General features: G+C 37.6%; 3 protein-coding genes and 1 pseudogene across 4 annotated transcripts; 1 reads left to right on the forward strand and 3 right to left on the reverse strand.

Annotated features, from left to right (window-relative positions):
* LOC104753967 lies at positions 650-1,613 on the reverse strand. Its single transcript, XM_010476140.1, has 2 exons — positions 795-1,613; positions 650-703 (listed from the first exon to the last, which is right to left on the reverse strand). Exons 1-2 carry the CDS (start codon positions 1,611-1,613, stop codon positions 650-652), a joined length of 873 nt encoding a protein of 290 aa, XP_010474442.1.
* LOC104753968 (glutamate receptor 2.3-like) lies at positions 4,358-9,548 on the reverse strand. Its single transcript, XM_010474182.2, has 7 exons — positions 8,709-9,548; positions 8,460-8,569; positions 7,616-7,809; positions 5,912-7,233; positions 5,510-5,822; positions 5,004-5,416; positions 4,358-4,931 (listed from the first exon to the last, which is right to left on the reverse strand). The coding sequence occupies exons 1-7, from the start codon at positions 8,823-8,825 to the stop codon at positions 4,422-4,424; spliced, it is 2,979 nt and encodes a 992-aa protein (XP_010472484.2). The 5' UTR covers positions 8,826-9,548; the 3' UTR covers positions 4,358-4,421.
* LOC104753969 lies at positions 11,756-13,382 on the reverse strand (annotated as a pseudogene).
* LOC104752115 (F-box/kelch-repeat protein At1g64840-like) lies at positions 15,257-17,192 on the forward strand. Of its 2 annotated transcripts, XM_010474185.2 has the most exons (4): positions 15,257-15,338; positions 15,429-15,494; positions 15,693-15,806; positions 15,901-17,192. In XM_010474185.2, exons 2-4 carry the CDS (start codon positions 15,459-15,461, stop codon positions 17,056-17,058), a joined length of 1,308 nt encoding a protein of 435 aa, XP_010472487.1. In that variant the 5' UTR covers positions 15,257-15,338; positions 15,429-15,458; the 3' UTR covers positions 17,059-17,192. The 2 variants fall into 2 exon arrangements, with proteins under 2 accessions (XP_010472487.1, XP_010472486.1); XM_010474184.2 differs by lacking the exon at positions 15,257-15,338 and having other exon boundaries at positions 15,348-15,494.

The following is a 17,397-nucleotide window of genomic DNA, read 5'->3' on the forward strand; positions in this document are numbered from 1 at the left end:
GGCATTGCTTACCTAGTGATTGGTAAAGCACAACAAATGAAGTTTGTTCTCGGTTATTAGTGTGTGTTCCTTGATGAGTGTGTTTGTTTTGTTTGGTGTAATGGTATGTATGTTTAGTATTTGATGCCAAAAGAGAATGGTTTGTATGTGTATCTTTGGTATTAATTCAACAAACTTTCTCCATTCGGGTTTGTATGTTTAAGAATCAACACAAGAACAAAGTAGGAATTTAACTTAAAAAAGCATCCATGTTTAGACAACAAAAGAAAACACATCCATGTTTAGCAACAAACCAAAGCATCAAACCCATGTTTAGACAACAAAACAAAACACATCCATGTTTAGACAACAAAACAAAACACAACCAAATACATGGAAGCCAATACACCAAAAAACTTAAACACCCGCAAACTGCAACAGCTTATCTAGAGCATTCAAACCATGGACTCCAGCATCCTAGTCCTTGTGCACGTGGTGGAGCTTCAGGAGCTTCCCACTGTGTTGATGCACTCGTCTGTGTTGAAGCCCTCCTCCGTGTTGATGCCCTCCTCTGTGTTGTTTGCCTCCTCTGTAAGGGTTCTGCTCCTCCTTGTGATCCTCCAACAGATGGTTGTGAAGCTGGTTGTAAAGCTGGTTGTGAAGCTGGTCCTTAAGAGCCTTGTTCCCAGGTTTGTCCTTGGCCAAACAATACATTCCTTGGTTCCTGATTCAAAAATTTACAAGTGATATGTCGTAAGTCATAAAAATGTATAAGTCCTAATCATCACATCGAAAAAAATATGAATACAACAAACCTGATTCTTCCTTGGACGACCCCTTGGTCTTGCAGCTGGAGCTTCAACAGTCGGGTTTATACAAGATAACCTATTGTGTCCTTCTTGTTTACAGTTGCTACAAGTCATGACTCTTTCGTTGTTTGCCACTCGTGTGTTGCTTGATGAAGATGAACTTTCATACATCCCTTTTCTCCTAGCATGGTTATTTGGTCGACCTGGATTTCCTTTCCTCCATGGTGGTGGCAAGACTCCCAATCTGTTCATTCGAGGCCATTCCAACTGATCTTGAACAGGCTGAATACCATCTTTATAGCTTGCCCGCCACATTCTTGTTGTGTACCAGTTAACAACATAATCTTGAACTTTCTGTTTTTTAGCTATGATCACAGAAGCAGCATGGACACAAGGAATACCAGTCATCTGCCACTTAATGCATCCACAGGTAAGTGCATTCATATCAACAGAATAAGACTCATCATGCAACTCTACCTCATGTTGATTGTCCCTAGCCATGCTTCTGATGCAAAACTGAGACCCTTCTATCATACGCTCTATCTCCAAATGAGCTCTCTTAGTGAACCTTGTCTTCAATCTTCCTGCAATGATATGCCTCTTCTCATTCCGCACCATACATTGCCTCCTTATATCCTCAAGCATTTCTAGTAAAGGCTTCCTCCTAGCTTGGCGTATGGTTCTATTAAAAGACTCACTGAGGTTGTTCAAGTTATCATTGCAATGCGTACCTACTCTGAAGAAGGCTCTAGACCATGTCATCGGACTGGTGCGTAGAAGCGAATTAAATGCACATGTCATCGGACTGGTGCCTATTGTCTCCATCTCTTCCAACAGCAGCCAAGAGATGTCCCTTGATGTCCCGTTTCAGAAGGGCACCATCTACTCCGATTATGGGTCTACATGTCTCCTTCCAAGTATCCCTTTGTGATTTAAAACATACAAATAACCGATAGAACCTTTGTAAGCTCCCAACTGTCGGACCAGGAATAGTCTCAATCTCAAAAACAGTTCTTGGATTTGATCTCTTAATCTCTGCTTGATAATCCCATATCCGTGAAAAATGCTCTTGATGACCAGCCTTTGCTTCTCGCCTCACTTTGTCTTTACCTTAGAACATTGTTCTTCACTAACTTCTAGATTGTATTCTCTCTTAATCTCTGCTTGCATCTCTCTCGGTCTGATCTTTGGATTCTGTCTCAACCTATCCGCAAACAACCAAGCTATCGTTCCTCGCTTTAACATGTGACTATACCCTGATCTCACACATACATGCTTACTCTCGTATACCTTTATTTGCATCTTGTGTTTCTTCTTATTGTAAGAGCAGTAGCATCTCCACAAACACTTGACCTTAGGATCAGTATTAGCACATTTTGCACCAATCTTCAAAGACTGCGATCTATACAGCTTAATGTCGTATCTAGTCTTCAGGGAATATCTGAGCACAGCTATCTTGAACTCCTCTGGTGAACTAAACGTTTTCCCCAACTCGAGCTGCACTTCAGGATCTTCGACTTCTACATGGTCTTCATTATCCTCGCCTTGGCCATTATCTTCGTCTTCACTTTCTGACAAAGGGTCAGGTATCTTCTCGTCATCAAAGATATCATCTCCACTGTCGTTATCAGTCTCGTCTTCCTCTTCTCTCGCACCCTCTCCAAACTCTGCTTCGAAGTCCTCGCAAAATAGTTCTTCTACACCAACACGGTTTCCATCTTCTTCTTCAAAGACTTGGTTTCTATCATCCTGGTTACCCTCTTCCTCTTCAGCAGCCTCGTACCCAACATCATCACAATCTTCATCGCCAACCACATCACAATCATCTCCACTTTGAGCACCTAAATCTTCAAAAGGACATGAATCACGCTCTTCTAAGGGAAGAGCAACACAATTATACAGAATAATTGCAGAACCTGAACCATCACCCAATTCAGGAGCGGTCAAATTGGGATCAGTCGAATTGTGAGCATTCGACTCTTTTGCAATAGCCCCGTGCGCAAACGTTTCTCCATCTTTATCGGGCCTCTTCCGTTTAGGACGACGCGGTGAAAGTTTCTTTTCCTTAGTCATCGGTTCGAACCGAAGAGAAGATCCAAGGAGGAATCGCGAATTAGGGTTCGTGATTTTGGGGATTTTGTGATTTTGTGATGAATGTTCGATTTAGGGATTAGATTAAAGGAAATAACGACGTCGTAATAATAACTAACGGAATTGTTTAACAGATAATAAATCCCGTTTAATATCTCCCTTTGGCCAGTTAACGATGTGCTTCAAACGGCGAAATTAACAAGACTTCGTGATTTAAATATAAGTCAACAAAAGATTGATGATTTATTTCTAACATTTTCAAACTTCGTGATTTAAATCAACAAAAATGCTAACTTCGGGATTTTAATGACATTTTTCCATTTTAAGTTTTGACAATGTAAACGAAAGAACATGGTTTAAAGTGGTTTGTCAATATAGGCGTAATTTTCTCTTGAAACTACAAAGCAAAAATCACGAGGAGAAAGTGAGAAACTATTGTACATTAGTAGCAGTGTAACGTGCATCTCTAGGCTATGGCTTTATCTCAAAAAGCAAAAAAAAAATCCAAACAAATCACTTCAAAGCGCTAAGTACCAAAATATGAACAATTTTCATTCATTGCTTTTTGTTTTCCAATAATAGTAGGGGACTATGTTTTAGAAATCGCTTGGCGCTAGTCGAGCGATCGAGGTGGGCCTAGCGCCTAGCGAGAAAATCGGAGATTAAACGGGGATTAATCGGGGACTAGTTTTAGGATTATTTTATTAAATTAACAATAAAATAAAAATATACTCCCTCTGTCTCACAAAGATTGATGTTTTGGGATATCTTTTTGTCCCACAAAAACTGATGTTTTGTAAACTTCAAGAAGTAATCATGAAAATATTTAAATTTTTTGAATTGTTATTGGTTTATATTTTCTCTCTCTACCAAAAAATAATTATAAATTAATTTATAAATAAAAACTAAAATTTTTCTTAATATGTGTGAAAGTATCAAAACATCAATCTTTGTGAGACAGAGCGAGTATTGTACTAAATATATGTATATTTTTGTTTATGTTAAAAAGAAAATATCAAATAAAATATAAAACTATAGTATTGTCTTTAAAATTATGGTAAACATATAAAACATCATTTTAAAAGAATTTTTTTTCTGATTTTTGTTAAAAGTTATATATTAGTTATTGTAAAACATCATAATCTCTTAATTTAAATGCCTAAATAACAAAAATATTTATGTTTGATTTTTTATTTGGTTCTAAAAAATTGGTATACACAAAATTAAGCGGAAAATTATCGGACTAGACATGCATAATTGGATAATCGATGGTTAGCGGAGAATTAGTCATTAATCGAGGCGGAAAGGGTGGGCCTAACGATTTTGCGGGGCGTAATCGGTGCTAGGCGGGTATTTTTAAAACAGGGGTAGGGGATAAGTATTTCAGGCGTTAACTTGAGGATTATTTTTGCTCGTAGGCTCGTATCATATTTTATTTTATAGTTCGTCTAACTCCATTTTTTCTTATGAGTTATGAATAAAAAAATCAAGAATTATTGTATTTAGAGCATCAAAAGTGGCCAAAAGATAACGATTTTATGTCTAGTTCGTTGCTCGACTTTGTATAATGTTCTCAGGCATCTGTCGACTCGATGAACACCGACGTTCCCCTCCTGCATCATTGATGTTTGAATCGTTGTCTGGTTGCGGAAACTCTTCCCACAAATGATTCCATAGCAAAGAGACTGGTATGTGTCGACTCAATGAACATGGACATTTCTCTACATTGTTGATGTATGAATCGTTGTCTGGTTTCTGAAACTCTTTCCACAAATGCTTCCATTTGGTCGTCCATAGCAAGCAGACAGTGAATTTTCCGAGTGTAAGAAAGCACAAAACAAACACAACAAGAAACAGAAGCCAGAAACTGTCGACGCCGAGCTGCCTAGAGGTAAAAGATGGATTTGGATCTGGATTGGTGACTGGGTCTGGACAACTTTCTTCTTTCTTCTTGAACCATGCACGCTCAAGCTCCATCGCCTTTGGTGACTCTGCTACTTTTAAGATGGCCCTTGAAACATCGGCCACCATAGGTGATCCTATCGGAAAAACCTGCGGAAAAAGGGATGTTATGATCTCACCATTCAGTACAAGTTTCACAGAAGTTTTGTTACGGAAACTTACAAAGCCAAATCCATCAACATTAAAGGGTTCTTCAACCATTTTGTAAGTGTTGCAATATTGTCCAAGAAAGAGTCTCAAGTAAGGTATTTCCAAAAAAGCTGCAGAGATACCGCCTTTTCCGTTTTCTCGTCCTTTTCTCAGAAGTTCATCGCATTCTTCTGCGGTATCGAAGGGCACAAGGCGAGATTGTGAGAAACCTGTTTCTTTAAGCTTTCCAAGGATGAAGGATGTTCTCTGATAACCCACTATTTCTCCTTTCTCAAGCAAGCTACTCATACTGGTTATGGTTGGATGAAGTTGCTGTGATGTCAAAAGCGACGCCAAACTGGCTGTGTAACTCTGAGTTAACACAAGAACGATGAAGTACCATGTGATAACCAGGAACCTCGCCCCGAAGCTAAACACTCTTTCTCCTGCAAACAACAACTTGAGAGTAAGCATTAAGAAAGGTGTTATAAAAGAAAACATTTATACATGTTGATGTAGAAAGGAGAGATTTACTGTACTTGGAGCAAAAACCATGGTAGAGAAGGCAAACCAGAAGATGGTACTAGCTTGGTAATTAGTTGGTCCACGGAAGTCTGGATTAACCCTATGTTCAAGAACCCAAACAGTACATCCAACAAGGAAAAAAGAGACAAAGGTTGTCAACCAAAGTTTCCATGACAGAGGTTTCAAGAAACTGATACTGTCTCTCTTCACTTGGTCTTTCATTGGGACGATCAATCCCACACCTGATTTAATGAATGGGAATGTGAAATCGACGTAAGAGGACCTATTCGCCAGTATGGTTGTATCTCCAACAACTGCATCATATCGCTGCGACAAAGAAGAAAAACAGAGTTCACTAAGTTGGTTTTTTTTGTAGATGTTATTTTAAGGGATGATTAGAGTGTGATCATACTCACCCCGAGGTACACTTGGTGGACCAGATCATTGTAATTACCGGCTGGTTTACCATTGCGTTTCTCGAAAGGGATAAACTCGTAGGAGACGTCATAAGGCATTGCCTGAATCACAGCCTCAAAGAAGTCTATGCAGAAACCTGTGACTGTTGGTGAATTGGTGATAGGATCCCTTATGACCTTCACGAGATCAGTGTAACCGGTTCTTTTTGGAATTCCAATACGCAACTTTTTCCCATTAGTCGGGATCTCCCATCCTTTCGGAACAGAATCAGCCTCTCCAGGCCATAAAATATGTTTAAGATGATCTTTCCAAGTAGATAAAGCGCTCCTGCTCTGTGGTTGCTGGTCTAGTTTCTTCACAAGACTATTTTCTTCCGTCCAGAATCCTATTGACTTTTCTCCAGTTCCGATCACATTAATAATCTCAAAAACCGATGGCTGCAGTTGCCCATTGACAAAACGAAAATCTCCTGCAAGTCCTTTGAAATGAACTTTTGAGAATGTCTGGAGAAGCTTTGGACCATATAGAGAAAAACCAAGAGCTTCAATTTCAGAAACATTCCTTCCAAGATCAACATTAGTGAAAGTCATGTTATTTGTTCCAGCTTCTTCAATGGCTATTGCCAGTGCAGTGGTAGCATCATAAGCCCACAAACCATAGACACTCAGGTCCATCCGTGGGAATATCTTCCTCCATCGAGATCTAAACTTATCTAGATCTTTGGATTTCCGAAAATAAGTTTTAACACCCAATACCCCCTCCATAGCCTCAATACCCGTCTCATTTAACGAACTTAAGTCATCAGTAACCCCGTTGGTAAGGATCCATACATATCCTGGTTCCATCAAACCAATCTCCTTGGCTTTGACAAAGATTCTTGAGGCAAGAGATGAATACATGTGGACAATAAAGACTCTAGTGGGCATGGTCATCATCTTAAGAAGCGCAACAGAGATTTCATGATCCGTAGCATTTAGAGCGATAACAGATCTATAGGGTATTCGAACATTAATCTCTTGTAATGCATCTGTGAGACGAGGCATTATACCTTCTCCAAAGGTGTTGTCGATGTAAACAGGCACGACTTCTCTCCAGCCAAACAACTTGATGATAGCTTTTATGGCGTGCACTTGGGAGGAGTCCTCATATGTAGCACGAAAGAAGTAGGGACTGCGAAGAGATTGAAGAAATGGGCTTGTTGCAGAGTAGGAAACAACAGGTACCCGTGATTTTTGGCCAATCTCGATCAAGAAATGAGCTTGCATTGAAGTCCATGGCCCTACTATTGCTTTCACTTGCTTGTTCTTTATCAGCTCAACAGCTGTGACAATGTCAAAACCAACAACAGACCAGTGTGACGAATAGAACACAAACAAAAAAAAATTTCTTTACAACAGATATGTGCTAACCAGAAAGATAATGAGTGATACAATATAATCAAAATATAATTTAGATGATGCTCGATAGCAATTAGAGTTAGAACGTGGGAGATGAAAAAAGAGAAACTTGTATTTACTGTCCAAGACTTAGAGCAAATCCATATGTCTACTGAATTCTAAATGTTCATATATTGTTGATTTTTTAGGCTTAGAAGAGTCTACAAAACAACAAAGAAGACAACAAAATGGACAGACTTCTTCTTTATCAGCTCAAGAGCAGTGAAAATGTAAAAATGTGGTGATAGAGAGGAGACAAGAAGGTACCTGCAACTGCAGAACCTACAACGTCGTTTTTGGAGTCACCAACATGAACAACAAGCCTTGTTTGAAATTGAGGATGAGACGAATAGAAATCAGCGAGAGACATGTTGATACAGAGCATGGCAACGTCGGAGTATGGAGTTCCGACATCTGTTACAACACCCACATTGACATCGATTCCTCTGTTGTTCTGTCCTCTGCTGAGTTCCACAAACAAGTCGGAGAAGCAGAACAACAACAAGACGAAGAAAACAAGTTTCTTGTTTCTCATTTGTGGATTTTTCTCTCCTTTTAATTTCAAAGTAATAGATGCTATTGGTTTGTATGCAAATATAAATAGAAGTTGATTATTTCTTAAGATTCTTAGACTAAATCCTACTTAGTAATCAAATATGGTAAAGATAAGACGCAACTACATTTGTTAAAGCTCGCAGGCATTTTTAATTCAAATATTTCTATATTAAGGAGGTTCCGTATTTTGTAGGAGACGACTTATAGCATTACATATTGTAAGTAAATAATGTTAAGAAAAACATATGACGAAATATTGAACTAGTATAGCAGTAACATATAGTAAAGTTATGTGACCTACGTAATTGAAAATAACATTAAGATATAGATATATAGTGCATCATTTTCTAGATTTATTTTTAATTACTTGTATTGTATATAAGAGATATTGACCTTTTCAAGTCAACGAAAGACGAGTAATAAATTATTATTGATGCAATAATATGGTAAACCACTACTACTAAGAATTGAGATTGGTAGAGAAAAATAAGGCAATTAAAAACATAGTGGCTAAACTAGAAAAAAAAAAAAATGTTCGTAAGGATTGAGATTTTACTGTTCCACACCGAGCCACTTGGTGAAGTTATCAAACTCAGTGTAGTCACTTTCAGATATCATAGTCTGGTGCCAAGCTTTTCCTGCTGCTTTAATCTTCACTACTTCCTCCTGCAACACACAAGGATTATGAAGAAGAACAAGTACACAAGCCAAATCAAAGATTTTATTCCTTAAACAGTCCCTAAGAAACCCATTACCAACAAAAGAATGACAATGAAGAATCAAATGGGAGTATGGGACTATATACCTTTGAGATAGGTTTCCTCTTCCTCTCTAGCTTCTCCTTTTCAGACTTTACTCTCTCAGCTTCAGCCAACGAAGACATCCTCCCCGCAGTCTTAGCATAATGGTTAAGCTTCAACATCACATTCAAATTCTTAAAGAGTATTCTTCTTCAACACAGCTCTTGGCATCCTTCTCAATCGGTCTAACCACACTCTGAACCTCATCCGAATTAATATAATCCAAGCAAGATCAGCATTTACCATCTTCGCCCTAGGAAGAACATAACCTTTTTATTCATCTCCGAACCATAAACCGATACCAACTTCTCGAAAGCCGATTTAGTGCACACCACACAAATCTAAGTGACCACCAGGAGCTAAGCTAATTTAAGCAAACTCAATCTCTCTACATGACACAAATCAATGCCAGGAATGTTCCTAAACGCCTTAACCAACTTAGCTCCCTCATTACCATAAACAATCAATGGACCTATACAAAAAACATACCTACGATTCCTCAATTTACCTACACCCGACCTAATCCCAATACTATCCTTAGCTCATCAGACTCCGCTGAATCACTAACCATTAGAGGTAACTCAGGAACATTCTCAATCTTATGTCCACGAGCCATCACAAGAGCCGGAATAGAATTCGCAGCAATCGCCGAATCGCGTGACGTTTCAATTTGATATTGACACTACGGTGCCAGCGACGGTGGGTCTTCGTCGGAGCGAACATTCGACCACCACGACACATGTTTCCGAAAGCCGCTTGACCGGCACGGTGAGTACCACCTCCGGCGACACGAGGGATACGTGATACGGCTCGTGCTGTACCCCATGACTCGGCTGAAATATGATGACCGGCGATTTTTGAGACGGCGTAAGGTTGGCGACTGGTGCTTTCATTACCTAGGGAAGTGGTTATGTGGTTGTTTGATCTGTGGTCATATCACCGTCCAATCTTTGGACGGTTACTAGAGGACGGACGGCGGCGACGGTAGTGTGAGCTTTTTAGGGGTTTTGCCGGCTTAGATGCGAAATGCCGGTGGCTTAACCTTTAAAATATGTGTGTAGATTTCGGTTCAAACTGGTTACTGTGTAACCATATATCACTTTATCTAACCGAAAACCGATGATATTTTGTTCTCATGGTTAAAAGTTAAAAACTTAGAATACCTGAATACGAACCAAACTAAACCGTGGGATATTGTTTTGTTCTATACTTTTGTTTTTTTGTTGGATACTGTTCAGTTTTGGGGGTTTTCAACTATTAATTTTTTTTTTAAAATCTTTTATTGTTTTAGAAATTAGATTAATAAGTAAAATAGAGGGAATAATTTGTATATGTAACTTCCAAAAAGCTGATAGAAGAGAAAAAACAAAATTCTTCACAATGTCACACCGAAGGTGTGCCTTTTAAGCCTCCCAAGACGTTCTCATTCACTCCCATAATACTACTAGCTAGCTTCACTCAAAAACTTCTTATATATATGAATCATAAAGAGGAACAAATTAGAAAGAAGAAAAAAAAACCCTACATGAAAAGAAGTTTGAGGTCATTGATGCTTGGGAGTTTGAGGTCACATATGAATCCTTGATGCTTGCTTTGCCTTACTGAAGTTGAAGTAGAGTCCGGCCTTCTCGAATATGAGGTCAACAAAGAACCTTCCGAGCATCAATGCTAAAAAAACGAAAGGTGGACAAGCAGGTTGCTGGTAACCCACATAGCCACTCAAACAACAATACAAAATAGTCAAGATAACATGTTGGATAGAAAGATCTGGTTCCGGCCAGTTGAGTTGCTTGACCGCAAAGCCTCCCGAGAAACTCCCAATCGTGTAAATACTAAACTGTACGCAATGTAAATAGTACGACATCAGAAACGTAAAGAACATATATAATAAGTTGATGTTCCACCACTTGTCTTCTCCCATCCAACGAGTCTCGATATTGTTAGTAACAGTCGGAATCGGGACGCAAAACGACCTCACGACCAAAATAGTCATAATCAAGAAGTGTACTGCAAGAATAGCAAGACCAGGCATGATCTCAGCCGCGTCCATGTCTCCCCAAGAAGAAGAGGACCAGAGTTGTATGATCGTTGCCGTTAAACAACTGAAAGTTGCTGAGATGCCTATTACATAGTATATAAACCGCGCTTTCCAACAATTCACTCCTTGGATTATCGTTGTTTCGTATGATCTCATGATCGATGTTATAAGCTGGTTTCTAATAAGGTTTTTGTTTGTAGGTGAACTTGTATGAAAACTTTACTAACTCTCTACCCACATATATATATATATATATATATCGACTGTGCCTATTCCTAATAGGTTTGGGAGAATAGATTCCGTAGGTTTCAGTTCACAAAAAAAAAATATGCCGTAGGTTCCAGTTCCATATAGCGTACTTATAATTTTTAAGCCCATAAAACATGAACCGTAATACTATTCGACGAATTCTAAAACTAATCAAGAGTTGCTTAATATGGATGTAGAATGGATATGGTTTGACTTTTAGTTGTATTCATCATGAAGAAATTGGCTAAACATTAATATTTCAACAATGTGTATTTATCAAGTAATGTTAGGTTTTGGTTCTTAACTGGTTGGATACTTGCATGTTTGCATGAGACTTGGATGATCTGGCCACTAAGTGGCCATATTCTCAACGCACATCTTTTAGATATTTTTCACCTTGGAAATCAATCATTCTTTCTTTCATTCATTTTTTAGGTTTTTATTTTCTATACCTACCAAACTCCTCCACTTAAATACACATGTTTGATCAAATTTTATTCTATCTTTATCATTATAACTGTTTATATCTTGGATAATATTCATAGTCTTGTAATTAATGTATATAGAACGAACATTTTCAGAAAATAAATTGAAAAGATCATACAGTACGGAAAAAGGCAAAAAAAAAGCAGGTGAGAAGCAGAGAGAGGGCCACAAACCTACATTGGAGAAAGACACATCGACCACCAACTTTCATAGGGTGTATAAATTTGTTGGGATAAAGATTGCTTCACAGACACCAACCTCTTTGAAATGATGCTTCATTTATTAATGATTTCTTACAAGTTTGATAATATTGTCCTTTTGACGTTATGAAACCAATCATCTCTTAGCAACTGTGACTTTGAGGCCATGTTTCATGTGAAGGATTATGGAAGAAGATGGCTCGATCTTGTGCCCTTCAACGACCTTGATGTTATAATTCCGTATGATCTCAACAGCCACTGTCTTCATCTGCAAGAAAGACAAGTTTTTCCCAAGCAATATCTTGGACCGGAATTAAATACGAAGAACTTGAAAGAAGGTTCATGTTTTAGGCCTCCATTACTCTCATAGATCCATCTCTCAGGTTTGAATTCAGACGCGTCTTCTCCCCACACAGCCTTCATCCTCCCCAACGCATAAACAGAGAACAAAATCTTCCAATTTGCATCGACTTTATGTCCACTTGGAAGCATATCTTGCTTTATGGGAGACTTCCGCTCGAACGGGATTGGAGCGTAGAGGCGTAGTGATTCACACAATGCACCATGTAAATACACCATCTTGTTTAACTTGTCTGCATCTAAACTAAATCCGGAACTTGGTAGATTTGTGTTGTTTATCTCTTGGCGGATCTTGGTCATAGCTTCAGGGTTCTTGGAGAGCAGCCAAAAGAACCAAATGAGAGTGGTTGCAATGGCGTCTCTTCCAGCAAGCATGAAACTCTTGATGATGTCTTTGTGGAAGTTATCATCTCTTGGATTCAAAAGCTCATGCATACTTGGAAGTATCTAGGTTCATGTAGACGCTTAATATATCCTCATCATGAGCTTCTTCTCCAATATCATAGCGCCGAATTATTTTCTCCTCTCTCTTGGCAGATATATACTTTTCACATGATCTGTCGAAAGCAGCATTAGCTTCGGTCATCTTCTTCTCTTCTCCAACTCCAATCCAGTTTTGCAGCTTCCACAAGATCATAGGCTTCACATGTCTATACACGACCACTTCTTCGGCATCATCCATAGCTTTCGCATACTCGTTCATCGGCATTTCAATGGAAAGAGAATTTGAGTCGTATCCCGTTACCAGAGTAAGGGTTACATCAAATGCTAGCCTCTGGAAGAAGTCTTGTAAATCAAATATCATATTCTCCTCTGCAAAATTATCAAGGACCGGGACAGCTCCGTTCTTGATTTTACGCGTGATGGTCCTCAATGAGAAGCTTTGAAACTCTTGATGGCTAATTAAGCACGACCAGTGCGGATTTCCTCATATCCTCCCAGAGCTTAGAGTCAGCAGTGAAGATCCCGTTTCCTAGAAAATCGAACATCTCTTTGAACTCCGGTCCTTTGTTATAATTGGAGAAGTTAGAGTTGAAAACGTGTTGTATGTTTACAGGATCTGCAGTGATCAACATGTTCATCCCAGAGAACCACGGGCCTTTGAATACAAAAGTCAAGTTGGAGACCTCGAGAACCTCTGCAACATAATCATTAATCCTATATGAAGCGTGATGAGAATGCCAGGAAGCATCCCAAGAACTGGCCAGTTTCTAGGTGAGATTTTATTGGGTTTCTTGTGGATCAAGAAAATGGAAGAAAATAAAGACAAGAATATGAAGACTTCAAGTAAGCCTACGTAAGCCATTAGTATAAATGGTTTGTGTTTCTTGGATTTAACAAAAGATGGAGAGACAAACAAAATTTGGTTTTGGTTTTCTTTAATTTTTTTATATTTATAGTTATATTTTATTATCGTTCATCGATTAGAGCTTCCAGTTTTCTACAATGTGTAATTATCAAATTAATAATTTTCAAAACCTACCATCATTAATTAGGTTATTCTTTTTTGGTAAGATCATTAATTAGGTTATTAGCATGTGTTAAATTCCATTAGAAAACCTTTAAGGTGGTTGCCATACAATAAGCTCATACAATAATAATTCATTTTTCTTTTAGAAAAAAAGAAAAGAAACTGATCAGATATTTGTTTCATTGTTTGGACATAACACGATCGTGGAGTTGGCTGAGAACAAATTGATAGATGTAGTTTGGTTCGAAGTTTTCGAACTTCAGAAAAATGAGTGGGTCGGAAGGAGAAGTATCGTCTGTGTAGGATCTGAAACTCGTTACACCGCACTTCTCCACAATTTTATATAATCATATAAGCAATAAAACAAAACTCTGATTATATAATTTGTTTTAACGGTCAATTTACATACAAATTCTTTTTTTCCCAATTTCCTTTTTGCTTCTCCAAAATTGTTTTTAACGTTATTGTGGTTGTATTTCCTTTTTTTTAGATACCAGAGTTTAGCTATGTTTTTATATTCTCTGAAATTCTGAATTTGAGCTTTTTGTTTTGTTTTGTTTTGTTTTGTTTTGTAGTAACTGTACTTGGGCCTGAAACGCAGCCCACCTATCGCCACTTAAACCTAATTTTAATCCTAAACCGAATACAAAACACCGAAATTAGGATCTTAAACCATGTGAAGTTCTGAACCTACAGAGTACAGACATCCATCTTTTTCTTTTTTGATCAAAACAGACATCATCGGTTATTGTATTAAAAGTCCAAAAGCCAAATACAAGTATATAAAAAATAAAAAAAAAATGAAAGAAAACAGTCACCATTGCTTTCTTTCTTCTCTAACCATTACCAACTAGATTGTAACCCGCGGTACACCGCAAGCATATAATTTATATCTTATGTTGTATCTATTTGTTAAATATTAAATATTTTGTAAATAGAGGAATAACTAAATTTTCTAGTTGTTGTGCAGCTAAGTATTTATATTATTTTTTTAACCCGCAATACACTTCATGACTATTTGTTTGTTATATTTAGTTTGTTTTGTTTAGTGTTTGAGATTCTATTTTGATTTTTAATTATTATAACAAAAAATAAGGAATCTAAATACATAATCAGTAATTATAAGCTGTGATTAAGTCATATTTTTTCTAATGATTTAATTATTTTATACAATCTTAGTTAAATCAACTTGATTTTATGTCAAATATTCTAATAGTAGTAATGTTGATATATAATTAAATGAGGATTTAACCCGTGTTAACACAAATTTAATAATATTTTATCAATTTCAACATGTTCTTTTTATAACTCATCTACTATATAACCATATTATATAGTATTTTAGAATTATTTAATTTTACATATTCGTAATAATTAAAAAATTTATTAAGTTTATATATGTTAATTATAATATTTAAATAATTGTCAATCGAAATTTTTCTTACGCTGAGAATCAAAGCTCACAGATTTTGGAAAACAAAATGAGAATCAAATTGTTTTTTTATTTGTTTACGAAGAATTCAGATATAGAATATCTTCAAAACATAACATAATGTATGGTTAAATATATGATAATTTATATTTTTATATAGATTATTGTTATATTTTTAATTGAAATGAAATATAAAATATTTAGGAAACAAAATGTAGAATAATATTAGTTTTGGAAAACTTTTAGGAATTAATGTTGTAAATAATTTTTTAAATAAACAAAACTAAAAAGCCATACCAACTTCAAAAATGTTAAGCCCTCCACTCACCTAACTTGGAGCTAGAAAAATGTGGTTTTGTAAACATTTAGGGTTCTAAACTTTTCAAATCCGTAGTTGTGGTACATGAGTCTTGTTCTTGATAGTTTTAATTTTCTCTCAGTTCAATGTTCATCATAAACCCTAGCAAGCTCAATTTTTTTTTCTTACAGATTTCGGAAATTACAGGAATCAGTTAAAACATGGCACCGAGAAAGAAGACACCAAACATGATTTGGGTACACACTCTTCTTACTCTCCTCTTTGCTACAAAAAAAAATCGAAAACCTTGTCATATTTTTTATCGATTTAGTTCTTGATTTGGATTTTGATTCCTCTGTTTCAATAGCAAACCATGAGTTTGGTACTGTTATGGGACTAATCTCTCACTGTTCATGTTTCCTAAAACTCTAGAAGCTTAATTATTTGTCTTTTAGGTTAGGAAATCGCAACAACCAGAAAACATGGCAAAACCTGCAACAGAGGAAACGAACAAATCGCTACTAGACTGCTCTCCTCTCCTCGAAGAGCTACCGCAAAGTTCCAATAGTGTATGAACTCTTTGTTTCTCTCCTTCTTTGATTTGAATCTCTGCTTTCTAAATTTGCTGGCAGATCTTTAAAAAAATTGATATTTTTCATTCAGGTTGCAGAACAACCTGCAACTAAAGAGCAAACATTGTCCAAGTTAGACTGGTCTCGTCTCCCTGAAGAGCTACTGCACATTATCTCTGACAATCTTGAGGACTGTTTCGATGTTATTCATGCTCGATCTGTTTGCCACCCGTGGCGATCCATCTTCCCTTTTCCTTCTTGTCTATTAGGCACAAGTTATTCACTTCCCTACTTCTCCAAGTTCCCTCGCAAAAGCAAAGGTTATTGCACCCTCGAGAAGTTCCCTATGTTCCTTTTTAGAGTTCTTGCTCCTGCTGTTGGGTTGCCTTCTGAGTTTTTTGTGGGAGGAATAAACCGAGATAAGTCAGTGAAGGCGCTTCCATCTCCCTTTCAATGTTCAGTGAAAGTGAACATCCCAGATTCTGAGCCTACACTGATGAACGTTCTTGACTGTCAGATTCTCCCTCTGGGGTTTCAGTACAGAATGGTCGGTTGGGATCCTCAATCATTGGCTACAAGTTTCCGAGGCGTGGCTTCTCTTCCGCTAGGAGAGGGAGAGTTTGTTGTGCTTATTGGCTACTCTCATAATCTGTTGGTGTTAACAAGTGCTGATATGAGGTGGATGCGGCTTGAGAAAACCTCAAGAGCTGACTGCAAAGATATAGTCACTTTTAGAGGCAGGTTCTATGCAGTCTTTCTTAATGGAGATGTTTTCGTGATTGATCCTTATACACTGGAAGCAACTCCCCTAGTGCCCTCGGAGCGTCTGAACTCACAGAACTATCTTGTACCATCTGGCAATGATGAACTTTTCTTGGTTGAGATGATTATTGTTCGTGGTAGTGTAATAGACTTTAGCAAGTTAGCATGTCGAGTGAGTAGATTAGATGAGGAGGCTGGTGAATGGGTCGTGGTTAATGATTTGGGAGGCCGTGTGTTGTTAATTGGACAACCGGGAAATAGCTGCTGCTCAGCTAGGGAGCTTCCTGATGGTTGTGGTGTAAGTGAGAACTCAATGTTGTTCACCAATGAACCATTCGGTTCAACTTACTGCTATAAATATGGAGTAGATACAGGAAACGCTGAAGACGACCTCAATTTTTGGAGATCCTCAAAAGAGACTTGTGTGACGATCTTCAGAACATCTCCCATGGTGGCTTTCCTTTGTATTGAGCACAAAAATCCGTAAAATCTTACTTTGGATAACTGAGAAACGTCTGCTGGCTTTTGTTATGGTGATATTCTAGTTTTAATGTTTTCTAGTTGTAAACTATCTCCCCCAACATTGTTGTCTCTATTATTGAAATGGTTGTCTTATGAACTCTCGAAGCTGTGTGCCTGGTGCTGCTCTTGGTATAACACAGTCACGGTCATGTGATTGACCAAAGTTCTTTAAACCTGCAGCAGATACATAATGGGCTCTGTCCCTTGCCATCTTTTATAGCTACAAGCATGTAAGAGTATACATTGCACCACCTTTGATAACTTCACCTAGTATTTGTTTTCTTTCCGGTTCACCTTTCATGAT

This window comes from Camelina sativa, chromosome 16, assembly GCF_000633955.1.
Source record: "Camelina sativa cultivar DH55 chromosome 16, Cs, whole genome shotgun sequence".
Lineage (NCBI taxonomy): Eukaryota > Viridiplantae > Streptophyta > Magnoliopsida > Brassicales > Brassicaceae > Camelina > Camelina sativa.